At 65.6% G+C, this 12,263-nt stretch overlaps 1 protein-coding gene across 43 annotated transcripts in view; it reads left to right on the top strand.

Annotated features, from left to right (window-relative positions):
* Positions 1–12,263, top strand: part of RBFOX3 (RNA binding fox-1 homolog 3) — a 182,381-nt gene that overhangs the window by 157,276 nt on the left and 12,842 nt on the right. For 16 of the 43 annotated variants that reach the window (XM_074607309.1, XM_074607301.1, XM_074607311.1 and 13 more), the window contains one exon: positions 1,409–1,728. The exons of 13 other annotated variants lie outside the window; for them this stretch is intronic. In XM_074607309.1, the coding sequence (XP_074463410.1) occupies positions 1,627–1,728 (102 nt within the window). In that variant the 5' untranslated portion in view covers positions 1,409–1,626. The remainder of the gene's footprint in view (positions 1–1,408; positions 1,729–12,263) is intronic. 14 more of the 43 variants (XM_074607322.1, XM_074607321.1, XM_074607317.1 and 11 more) reach the window with 2 other exon arrangements.

Genomic DNA, 12,263 nt, shown 5'->3' with positions numbered 1-12,263 from the left:
TCAGGATGGCTTTTCCTAGAGCTGTTTGTTTCCACCAGGTTTGGCTGGTGGCTCTGGGCCGGCTGTGCCACACGCCGCTGCTGTTGAGTATCTGCAGCAGAAACGGGAACCGCTGCGAGTGTACCAGGACACTGCAGCGTGTCGCTATGTCTGGGGATACTGTGGAAAATCCCAGCCTCCGAATAGGGCTGGTCGTGTGCAGGAGGCTCCGGTGGAGACGGAGCATCAGCAGCTGCTGGCACAGACCTGCCTTTGTGCATCACATTTGGCCAAGATGGAAACTGAGCTGAGCCCAGGTTTCATTTCCCACATACCCAAGCACAATGCCGTCCCGGCCACTTCGTTGCTGGCCATGGCTTTGAAGTCGGGCACGATGCAATGCTAGCGGTGCAGGGTGCTGGGGCAGGGACGCCCGTGCCAGCGCCAAGCTCTGTGGTACCCGAGGGTGCCAGGGCTGCCGTGGGGCCGTGACAGGAGGAGGTGCGTGGTGGAACTGGGGACCCGAACGAGCACATGTGTGTGCCCATGGCGGCTGTCCCTCGCAGGCACCGGCACGTAGGCTATTGCCATGGCAGCTGTGACAGAGGTGTGCGCGCTGTTGATGCCTCAGGGCCCAGTCCCAAATGCCGAGAAGCCCCTCCAGCTCTGCCGGGACCGGCGGGCGCTGCTGGGGCAGGGGGTCCCCGTGGCTCCGGGCAGCGCGGGGAAGCCGGAGCCCGCGGGCAGGGCCCCTCCGTGTCACCCCGGGGTGCCGGAGTCCCCCTTCCCGCGGGGCTGGCGGGGGGGGGGGGGGGTCGCAGGGTCCCTTTGTGCCCGGGGGGCGCGGGCAGCGCCGGGGCCGCGGCTCCTCCGGCGGGGGGAGGTGGGGGCCGGCCCGGGCCGCTCCGGGGCGGTGTTGGGGGGGGGGGGGTCGGAGCTGGGTGTGCTGCATGACTCCCTGCGCTCCCGCCCGTGTCCCCCCCAGGGGAGCGGGGTGCCCCTGCACGTGCGCGCTGTGCGTGCGGGGGGACTCCCGCCGCCGCCACACACCCTCCCCCACCCCCCCCACGGCGGGGGCTGCTCGTCCCCGCGTCCCGGGCATCGCCCGAGCGCCCGGTAAGACCCTTCTCTTCCCGCGGGACCGGCGCTGCCCGTTCGGCCCCAGCCCGCTGCCAGGGGCTGCCCGGGCGGCGGGGAAGCATCTGCGAGCGGCGGCGGAGGGGTTAAGTGCGGGATCAGCTGTTCTCATGTCATTACGGATTCTCTTCATTTTATACAGAGCTCTGTTTGATGTCTGAATGCACAGGGGACTCCCCCTCCTCCTCCAACTCCCACCCCTTTTATTTCGCTCCCTCGCCCTCTCTCCCTTCCTCCTCCCCTTCCTTTCTCTCTCCCCGCTCCCGCTCTGGCTCACACACACCCTTTGCAGACCGAGCGCTCGGTGCCAGTGTCTAATGGCACCGAAGTGAAGGCGAGCGCTGCTGCCGGGCGGCCGGCCTGCCGCCGATGCATCCCCGCTCCTAGCGCCGAGGGGTCGGGAGGGACGGCCGAGGAGGGGAGAGCCCGAGGGGCCAGCCGGGAAGACGAGGATCGCGGTGTGCGGAAGAGGACGGACCCGCGAGCAGCTTCACGGCTACCTGTCGACACATGCTGTGCTCCATGGCTAACTCGGGCTGCCTCCTTGTCTCCAACTCAGGCATGCTTCCTCACTCTCTCCCCTGTCCTCCAGCCTTCCTCTACCTCCAACAGGTAAGTCACCCTCTCCGGGGGATTTTTTTTTTGCTTTCCGGTTCACACGTGTTTCTGGTCGGTTCCCTCTCGGCGGAGGGTCGGAGCTTAACCGCATCCTCGCTGGCTGCGCGGCCTCTCCGGCACCAGCCCCGCGGCACCGGCGAGTTGTGTTGCGGTGGTGGCTCGTGGCCCTCGGCCGCGGTTCCTTTGGGGTTTCTCCGGTTTCCCTGGCGAGGCGGCTGGGAGCGCGGGCTGAGACACGGGCAGTGCGGCAGCCAGAGCCGCCGGCGCGGGTCCAGCGCTTTCCCTGCCTCGGCGCTGCTGCCATTCGGCAGAGGCGAGGGGTGATGATGGATGCTCGGATAAAAGGAATGAGGCTTCTGCGTGGCCTGAGCAGCCTCCGGGGAGAAGGGAAGGAGATGAGCTTGTGCATGCACACGCGTGTGCACGTATGTGTGTGTACAGCCGGGCCGCGGGGTCTAGTGTGTGTGGGTTTGTGTCGCTGTCGGTAGGAAGGTGCTGCAGAGGGACCCGGGGGGGCGGCAGGTCCAGGCGAGCCCCAGGACCGGGCAGCCTGGCCAGAGGGTCCCTGGGCCATCAATTTGGTCCTTAACTTCTGGCCAGGGTGTGCTGCCCTGCGGGGCTGCCCTCAGGTCCCGCGCTGGACCCAGTGCGCTGGGTTTCCGGGCTCGTCGTCCCAGGGGAAGCACAGCTCGGGAGAGGCAGCGTTTTCTTCAAAAGCCTCCTTGCTGCATCGGAAATCCCGTCTCCCAGCCAGGCGAAGTGCTCCATTTGTGCTTTCAGGAGTTTAAAAATTCATAGCATCCTCACCGCGCTCGGCGTGGCCTGCGCGGCTCACCCAGCAGCCGAGGACGGGCGGCGCAGGTGCAAACCCTCCAGCCCCAGCAGGGAAGGGCTGGGAAGCATTTCCCCACCTTGGGACGTCCGTAGCCTGCGTCCGAGGGGGCTTGCGGCCGGAGCACGGCCACGCTGGCGGTGGGGACAGTAAGGCCCAGGGTGGCTCTCCAGTGCCCTGGGGATGGGGCTGGCAAAGCCGGTGCTGCCGCTGGTTATACAAGTGCAGCAGCGGCTGTGGCATGTGCATGGGGCCGGGGCTCACGCGGGGGCTGCTGCAGAGGCCGGCTAAGACGGGTGCGTGATTTATTGCACCCTCCTGCAGGCAGAGGCTGGGGAGAGCTGGGGCTGGGCTGGGTTTCGGTCTTGGCTTCCCCAGGCTGTGCCGAGGTCCCCGCGGCCACTGCTCGGCTGCCCAGGCACATCTGACACCGAGCAGAAACCGCCCCCGAGCCCCCACCCGTCCCCAGGGAGGTTTTCTGTCCCTCTGAAGGGAGTGCAGGGATGCTTTGAACCAGCAGTGGGGCCTGGAACCTCTGCTGGGAGCGGGCGGCAGCGTGAGAGGTTTCCCTCTCTGGCCAGGATCCCCTCGTCCCCTGGGATCCCCTCGTCCCCCACCTGCCACCGGGGGCTCGGTCATGCCACTCGCCCTGCGGCGCGCTCCAGCACGGATGGGCTGCGCTGCTGGCCGGCTCCTGGGGCTGCAGCGGGGCTGGCAGCGTTGCGGGCAGGCGTGGGCTGCCGGCCCCTGGCCGGGATGTGCATGGCGGGAGTTTGGGGTCCCTGGGAAGGAGAAGCCTTTCCCCAGTGCGCGGCTCCCTGCACCCCGCAGCTCCTGGTTCCCCCGCCACCCTGTTTGTTTTAATTTGGACGTCGTGTTTAGCGTCGCATCCTCCCTGCTCTCCCAGCAGCCTCCTGCTCCTTGGCACCGCGGCTGGACTGGCAAGCCAGGAAGGAGGGTTTTATTAAGAGAGATGGAGTTGGATTTTCACCCAGCTAATGGGCGCAACGGAGGCCAAAATCTCCGACCTCTTCCCAGGGCTTGTCCCTTGCTGAGGCTCTGCACCCGGCGCTTGGGGACAGGGTGTTCCTGGTGCGTGTCGCGACGAGGCGTCAGGCAGAGAGTCGTCACTGGCAGCTGTCGCATGGGGAAGGGGCCCAGGGCACACCGTGCCACCGGCTCCTTGTCCTGCCCGGCCGAGCAATGGGCCTGCCTGGCACGTGGTGTTCACTCTGCAGCAGTGCTTTACCCCAAATTCACTCCAGATTTCGGACCTGCACTACTTTGCCCTGCCTGCGCTAGAGGAGCACGCAGGGAGCGTTGCTGCCTCTGCCCGGGGGCACGTGCCCACCTGGAGCTCGCCTCTGGCCAAGCCGGCTCAACCCCCCTGTGCATGGCCAGGGGCGCCTGGAGCGGTCTAACTGACTCCCTGAAGGCATTTGTGGCGTGGGGTCTGTGGGGCTCGGTTTAGACCCCCTGGGTTACAGTTCCCTGACCGGAGTGTGTGTGTACGCAGGGAGACAGATGTCACTGCGTCAGACCTGGGGTGGGCACGTACGTGGGATGGTGCCTGAGCCCCGGGGCTGCAGGGGCCTGTGCTGGCCACCATCTCCTCCTGCGCCGGGACCCAACGACTGGCTGTTCCGGGCTGGACTGGCCAGGGGGAAGCAGAGCTGGGGGGCCATGGGGTCTGTGCGCAGTAACTGGCCTTATCCCCTTCAGGGGTGTGCTCTCCCCACGGGAGGCTTGTGGGTGTTTGCTGTGGTTGTTCCAAGGAGGCCGCTCACGTCTCGTAGCTCCCCAGCATCTTCAATAGTGACGGTATTTGAAGGAATGACCAAGAAATGAAGTTGTCTGCAAGACTTCAATTAGCGCCAGGGAAGATCCAGTTGCCACCAGGCTCCGGCGGTGCCAATGGCCCGTCCAAGCGGCTGCGGGCACCTTGCAGCTCGCTCAGCCCAGCTCACCCCATGTGGCTGCCGGGCCACCCCGGTCCTGGCCCTGGGAGCCATGGTCCGTGGCACTCGGCGTGGTGCAGCCGCACTGCGTGCAGGAATGGCGCTCGGCGCCGGAGCTGGCGGGGCAGGCGGCAGCTCCGCATCCTTCGGTGGGGCCTGGTGGAAACGTTTAGCTCTTGCTCAGCGAGGACCTGGGCACAGAGGGAGACTTTGGTGGCTGCGTTTCGTCAACAGAGCAATCGGACACTGCTTAAAAAGTGTCTGCGCTGTAATTACAAGCGAGCAGCTAATCGCTGCAGGACGAGGCACGGTGCTGACCGGGAACAGACCCGGGTTTTGAGGCTCAGCACCGGCGTTCCAGTGCGGCGCGGACCTGGGCACAGGCAGCGATATGCGTGCAGGGCTGGATACCAGCACAGGTTGATGTGCAGGGGGCTGAAACCCGCCGCAGAGCTGCCCCCGAGGTGTCGCTCGCCGGGGGCGTCCCCGGTGCCCACGGTCACACCGCGCTGCCCAGCCTGCGGTGCCGGAGGCTCGGCTGAGCAGCACCCGGCCCGCTGGGAAACAGCCTCTGCAAAAGGCAGCTTGGAAAATTCCTTTCTAAAAGGGCTGCTGCCAAGTTTAGCATATTATATTTTTAGGGAACAAGTCTATTCCGAGCAGTATTGTAGCGTGTTGCAGCAGCGGGTTCGTTTCAAACCTGGTTTCTCCCCCTGCTTGCGTGTCGCGCAGATGCGAGACCCGGCGCGGTGGCTCCCGGCTCCGGCCGAGCGCCCGCACTGCAGCGGCCACATTGCTCCCACGGCGGCCGGCAGGCTTTAAAGCCGCAAAAAACATGTTTTCCTTTTTTTTTTTTTAATATATTGAAAACACTGACATTAATTTTAGCTTTGCAAAGCTGGTTTCCCCACAATAGCTGTAATTTAGGCCTACACTGCCTGGCGATGCTCTTTTTATAGGTATATTCCTATTTTAGTACTATAGTGATGGGTGAATGAGTAGATTAAATTAGATTTAGTATCTATCATTCTTTAAAGCGTTACAGGCAGTCGGTGGAGGGGGTATGGTTTAACAAAGAAGAAAGGCTAATTAGGAGCCGGCACAGGCTGCCCACGCCGGCTCCCACCGCCCCCGGCTGCCCCCGGCCCGCGGCCGCCCTTGCTCAGCACCCAGCGGGAAATAGGAAGGTGCATTTGGAACCAGATTTCCCTGCGCTGCCCCAGGGCCAGGCCGGTGCTGGGGTTTGTGGCCATGGCCGGGTGGGATGCTGGGTACCGGGGCCGAGCACCCCAGGCTCCTGCTCCTCCGGGGATCTGGCGGTGCTCCTCTGGGGATCTGTGGAGTCATGGCGGTGACCTGGCTCCCAGCTGCTGTCCCCGTGGGGCGAGCGCTGCCGCCGGGTTCTGCTGTCGGCCCCGGATGGGGCTCCTGCGCCTGGGTGCCGCAGGGACCTTGTCACCCTGCCGGCACCAACCCTGGCGTCAGCAGGGCGCCTCTGCAGGCAGCAGGCGTGATGCTGCCCCGTTCCCAGGGACTGTGACGGGATTCGGTGGTGGAGCTTCCGAGCAGTGGGGACACCGAGGGGCACGATGGCCTCTCCTGAAAGGGCATTAGTCCCTTAGATGCAGCTGGGATTGGCGAGGTTTGGGAAAGCACCGGCATCAGGGAATGCTGGGAAGGGTGCCTTGGCAAAGGAGGGAGCCAAGCGTTTGAGGAAGGAGCTGGGTCTGCCCAAGTTGGGGCGGTGGGGCAGAGGAGGCTCCAAGCCCATGGAACACCATGGCTTCGACGTTCCTGCTGGGGCCATGGCAGCCGGGCAGGGGCTGGGCTGAGCGGGAAGCGCTGCGGGTCAGCGGCAGGCCCCGGGGGTGCAGGTCGAGCATGGGGGCAGCCCTGCGATGCCGGGCACACAGGGCAGCCGCGGGCTGGGCAGGGCGCCGGGGCAGGGTCTGCACATCCCTGCTCATGCCAGGGCCTTGGCACACTGGGATGGCCACCACCCGGCAAGCCCCGCCGTGCCGGTGTGAGCCCGGCAGCGTGTGACCAGGGGGCTCTGCAATCCCAGCCACGCCGGGGCTGCTGGCTTGTGAAATGCCACTGCCATTGAGCAGGCTGCCCACCGGCAAGCGTGGCCATAGCAGGTAGCAGACCCAGCAGGGCTTTAACCTGCGCCACCTTCCTCGGCGGTCATCCAGCCAGGCGGAACAAGCCGTCCTCCCTCCCTCCCCAGGGCAAGGGACGTGGCAGCGGTGGCAGTGCTGGCACTGCAGACCCGCTGGCAGCTCTGGGAGCAGCCCTTCCCCAACCCGAGCTCGTGGGCCCTGGGTTGAGGGAGGTGCTGGCTTGGGCACAGAGTCGGGAGGGATGAAAGGCCACGTCCCAGCAGGTGACAGGGTTTGTGGTGGCTGCCGCAGGACAGGCATCCCCCAGGGCTGCGGGCATTGCCTGCAGGGGGTCAGGTGTGGTTCCCAAATCCCCTACAAGCCCCACTGTCGCCAGACGGTGTTCCCCGCCGGGTTCTCACTTTGCCCTCTGGCACCTTCCTGAGCACCCAGACGGATCTGGTGGTGGCCAGCTCCGGTGCCCCCTGGGACAGGGCCCCCTCCCCAGCAGCCTTCGCATCCCGGCTGCGTTGCCCGGACCTGGCAGCCGGGGTTTGCACAGCATCAGCAGGATTCGCTCCAGCCCCGGCATGAGCAGCGCGGCTGAGATGTGATCCCTGGCAGCGAGAACCCATTAGAGTGAGTGAGACGCGCGCTGGAAGGAGACCCAGCGGGAGGAGGGAGTTTGTGGGGATGGTGCTGGGAGCGGCGCTCGGGCAGCCCCCGCCTCCGTGCTGGTGCTGTCGGGCTTTCGGCACGCGGACAGGCCGGTGTTGCCAGGGAAGGCTTGTCGAGGTCAGCCTGCGGAGCCGTGTCCTGCTCCCACCCTTGGGGATCTCGGCTGTTCCCCCTCCATCAAAGAGCTGGGGAGATTGCTGCGGGATGTAGGGGTGGTGGCAGCCGGCGTGCCCGGCGGTGGCCCTGTGGCGGGGAGGCCAGGCAGGTCTGGCTGCTCCCGCTCCCCCTCGCCGGAGTGCTGGGCTTGCAGCACTTTGTCATGATTTTCCCCCCCGTCTCCGAGCAGCGATCCCTCACCACTCGCGTTACCCAAGTAGAAAATGACACATAAGCTGACATGATCGCTGCCAGCGCCACACAGCAGCTCTTCCCTGGCGGCGTGGCGGGGGTGGGCAGGGCGGGTGGCACGCTGGCTCCTCAGCCTGTGCTCCCCCGGCTCTCGCGGCCCCCTCCAGCCGAGCTGCGGCAGAGCCGGGCACCGGCGGTGAGGCCGGTGTTTACTGGCATGTTCCTGTCCCTGTCCTTTGGCCCAGGCTGGCCGGGGACGCGGCCAGGGACATCGCTGCGCTGGCAGAGCCGGAGCTTGAGCCTGTGGGTCCAGGCTGGGAGCCGGGCTGTGCTGGCTGCATCCCCGCTCCGGCTGCCGGCAGGACACGCGGGTATCGTGTGCGTGGCCAACTCGTCCCCTGTCAGCGGGGCCGGTCGGGACGTGCGGGCAAAGCCCCTTGTGCAGGCGGGAGCTGCCGGGGGGACGGAAAGCAGGAGAAGGCCACGCGGGTCCTGCGTCAGGGCAGGGCAAGGAGAGCCCGGGGTGAGCTCTGGGGATGGGGGAGCAGCAGTCCCCAAACGTGCCCAGAGAAGCGCTGTCTGCAGAAGGGAGCAGCCCCCAGCCTGGGGGGATCCCATGTCCTGTCCCCCCCCCCCCGCCGTGTCTGCACCCCTTCGGCATCTCCCGGCCACAGCCTTCAAACGGCTCTTGTCGAAAATCAAAACTGGGGAGAGAAGAGCAGGAGCAGGCGACAGTGGCAGCTTATTTGTGATCTGCATTGTGTGGGGAGCTCTTAATTAGAGCTAATTAGACTAATTAACTTGCAAATGAGAAACTCGTCTTTTTCTCTTTTTCTTTCACAAGAAAAAATAAAAAAAAAGACGAACAACAAGATAAATATTGAGGCTAATTACTTTGTACCTGCTGCAGAGCCCCACCAGCTCGCGGGATGCCCGTCTCCCGGCCAGCGTGCCGTGCCCGTCCCTGTCCTGGTGTCCTTGCGGTGGCTGTCCCCACTCAGGGCTGCAGGGCACGGGTGCCCACGTCCCTGCGGTCCCCACTGGCAGAGAGGGACCACCCGCCATCCTCTGTACACCCTCGTGCCCCAGCGCCCGGCAAGGATGCGTTGTGTGTCCGGGAGCCGGTAAGGGCAGTAGTTTCCGCGGCACCGGCCATCGCCAGGACCCGGCGGTCAAGGCCCAACGCCGGGACGGCGTTGGGCCTTGGCCGCCGGGTCCTGGCGATGGCCGGTGCCGCAGAGAGCATGGCACTGGCCATCACGCTCTGGCACCCTCTCCACCAAACCCATCCTATCCCACCCTGGGACCAGATCCGGGGCGGGGCGGGGGGGGTCCCCTCTGCGGCACCACGCGGTCCCGGCTGTTTTCCAACTCTTCCCTCGCGGCGTCTCTGGTTTCCCCCTCGCTCTGCCGCCGCAACACCCTGGGGGCTTTGTTAGCACAACTCGGTTCAAATGTCTGATTAGTCTTTAGGAGATCGAGGGGTCAATTTTCCACAGCTCCTTCCTCTCCATTTAACTAATTTAACTGCGCGATTGTTACAAATTTCATTTTATTATAGCCCTGCTTCTCAGTCCAATTGAATTACCAAAATCTCATTTTCTCAGAAGTGCTGAATATGTAATTAGAGGAAAAATTATGCTCCTGACTGCCTATTAGAGAGGGCTGCATGAGAGAGCTTGTCCGGGCGCACACGCGGGTCCGCGGTTCCCCGAGCACCCACACTGGCCGGTGCGAGCATGCGCGCGCTTGTGAGGCTGCGCGTGAGCGAGCGCCACGTGCGGCTGGGTCAGAGCCCCAGCGTGGCGGCGGCGTGACAGGGACAGGTGGCCATGCGTGGGCTCCTGAGTGCAAAGGGCTTTGCAGGAGCGGGGCCAGGGTCCGGGCAGTGCCATGTGGGCTCCTCGGGGACCTGCGAGCTGTGGGGCAGGGTGCGGGGATGGCGGCTGGAGCTGGCGTGGTGCTAACGGGGAGACGCGAGGCCGGTGGATCCGGCTGTTCATCCTGCTGCTCGCTGTGTCTTGAGTTGTCTGGATCCAGCCGGGCCGGACTCGGCTGCCAGTAGCTCCATAGCTCAGCAGTGCGGGCTGGGATCCCCGAAGATGTCCTCTCCAGAGCCCCTCCAGGCCGCTCAGTGCAGCAGGGACCAGGCACCCTGCAGCCCTCCCTAGAGCAGCAGCCCCTACCAGCTGCTCTCCAGAGCCCCCAGCCCCTGCCAGCGCCGCGGAGAAGGCAGCAGCCCCCCGGGACCGCTGGCAGCAGAGACGGGTCACCCTCCAGCATGGCTCGGTCACTCTGGTGCGCAGTCCCTGCGGCGTGACGGGTCCCCGCGTCGGATGCTCCGGTGTCTGCTCGGGCTCAGGAGGAGCAGGTAGCTCAAGCAGATGCTGCAAGGACTTGTGTCCTCTCCACCCGGTCCCCAGGCTCTGCAGCCAAGCTCGTGCCTGTGTGCCCTCCTGTCCCCAACCCTTTGGTGGCCATGGGGGACCAAGGTTCTGCTGGCAATCCCAGACAACGCTGCGTACGCCTGGTCTGCGTTGCTCCGTCGTGCCTGTAAGAACAGCTGTGCCAGGGGGCTGCTCTGGCTGCTGCCCCACAGGTGCATCTGCTGGGAAATGCTGCGGGTGAGCCCCGGCACCGCCGGCAATGCCGGGAGCTGCTGCGGGTGAGCCCCGGCACCGCCGGCAATGTTGGACTCTGCTCCGGAGGGAGGAGAGTGCTGCGCGTTCCAGAGCTGCCGTCCTCCCGCTCGTTGCAGGCCTGATCCTGGCATGTCTCCGGCAGTGACACAGCCCGGTCCCTCCCCGGCGCAGCGACACAGGTACATGCGAGCCTGGGCGATGTGAGCCACACGCACATGGGGGGCGGCCGGGAGCCCCCCCAAGCACCCCCGTCTCGCCTCGGTTACACAACATTATCATTTCATAATACTCTGAAATATACATGAAGTTGGCTGAATGCAGATGAAATTGCACCATTTACTTCATGAATATTTCATGCGGCCTCAGCTCCGAAGTTTCCGGCTGGTGGAGCCAGGAGCCGGGGCCGGACCCTGCTTCCCCCCTGCCCCACCCAGGAGGTGACGGGGACACGCGGGCAGGTCTGCGCCTGGGCTGGCCTCTCCTTTCTCCCCCCTCGGGTATTGCATGGCCACTGGCCACCACGTCCTTCCTCCCTGGGCTCCCACAGGTGGAGGGGAAGCAGCGTCCGGCCCTGGCCGTGCCCTGGCCCCTGGCAGCCGCAGGCGGCCGGGCGCTGCCGGCAGCGAGTCATGGGGCAGGAGCCAGCCCCGCTGCCCTGGGCGAGGGGCAGCTCCTGTCCTGCAGGGTCCTGGCGCAAAGGAGGGGGGCGGAAGGTGCCGGGACAGTGTGTGGCAGCCTGGAAAAATGGTCTTTTTCCCATGCCAGCAGGCTGCCCTGCCTTCCCCCACTCCTCCTCCTCCTCGCACGCTGTCGCTGCTGCCCCTCGGGTCCTGCCTGTTCTCTCCAGCCCTGCTGCTCCTTGCAGAGCTTCCCGCTCCAGCATCCCTGGCAGATGCCATTAGCAGCTCTCACCCCTCCCCTGCCTCCCCGCTAATGAAGACATTAAGCGCGGCGGCTGCTACCTCCGGCCTCCGCAGCTCCTCACCTCCTTTCACAGCTCCTTCCCAGGGGGGTGATTCCCCCGTTGTGTGTCCGTCCCCCCCCCCCCCCCAGCTCTCTGTAGGGGCACGGTGGCCCCCACTCTGGGCTGGAGAGGAGAAGCGACCCCCCGCTGTCTCCCGCCAGCCCCCGGGGCGGGCAGGGCTTGTCCCTCTCGGGGCTGGGGACGTCCCCGTGGTGAGCACCCCGACCCCGCTCCCCCGCCGCAGCCCAGGGCTCTGTGGCTGGTGCCTGCTCGGGGCCGGGCGCGCTGCTTTGTATGGATGGCACAGCATTTTGGGTAATGAAATATTCACAGGTCAGTGATTCCTTGAGAAATGACGGGGATCAGTCAATTCCTTTTCAGGGAGTAATTTTCTTCCCCTTCACGGCCTCTGTTTCATGTTGACAGTCATTAGCATGAGCGAGCGGCTGGATCGAAGGGGGGACGTTGTGGCTGTCACGCAGACGAGCTGCTCCGGGCACGGCCTCGCGGCAGCCTGCGGTGACGGCGCGGCCGCGTGTGGCCCCTGGGTGCCTGGGGGGCACGTGGGGCCGTGCGAGGACCCTCTCGCCACCGCCGGGGCGTTTGTCTGAGCCCTGCACCGCCCTGTTCCGAGGTAGCGGGCGCGAGGGCGGACGCTGCCATCGGCTTCCCTGCGCGCTGCCCCTCTGCATCCCCAGCTGCGTGTCCTGCGGGCAGGCACGGTGCGTCCCGCCGCAGCAGCGCGCTGCAGACCTGTTGCAGCAGCGAGCAGCTGCCCTGGCGCAGGCTGAGCCGCAGCCTCGGGCGCCCTCCGGGAATTGCTCAACACCCTTCTCCGCGCTCGGTCTGACCTCGGGCTGTCTCGCCGTGCGGAGAGGGGATGCCCTGACAGCGAGTGAGCAAGCAGGAGCCACTCTGGGTCAGGGTAACGTGCTTGCTGCCTGCCCGCGCTGCCTGCAGGATGTGCTGCCCGCTGAGGCTTTGCAGTTGGAGGCACATCTTGGT

The sequence above is a fragment of the Larus michahellis genome, chromosome 14 (genome assembly GCF_964199755.1).
Source record: "Larus michahellis chromosome 14, bLarMic1.1, whole genome shotgun sequence".
In the NCBI taxonomy this organism is placed as follows: Eukaryota; Metazoa; Chordata; class Aves; order Charadriiformes; family Laridae; genus Larus; species Larus michahellis.
The sequence above is the reverse complement of the archived record's forward strand: the minus strand, read 5'-3'. Positions and strand labels throughout refer to the sequence as shown.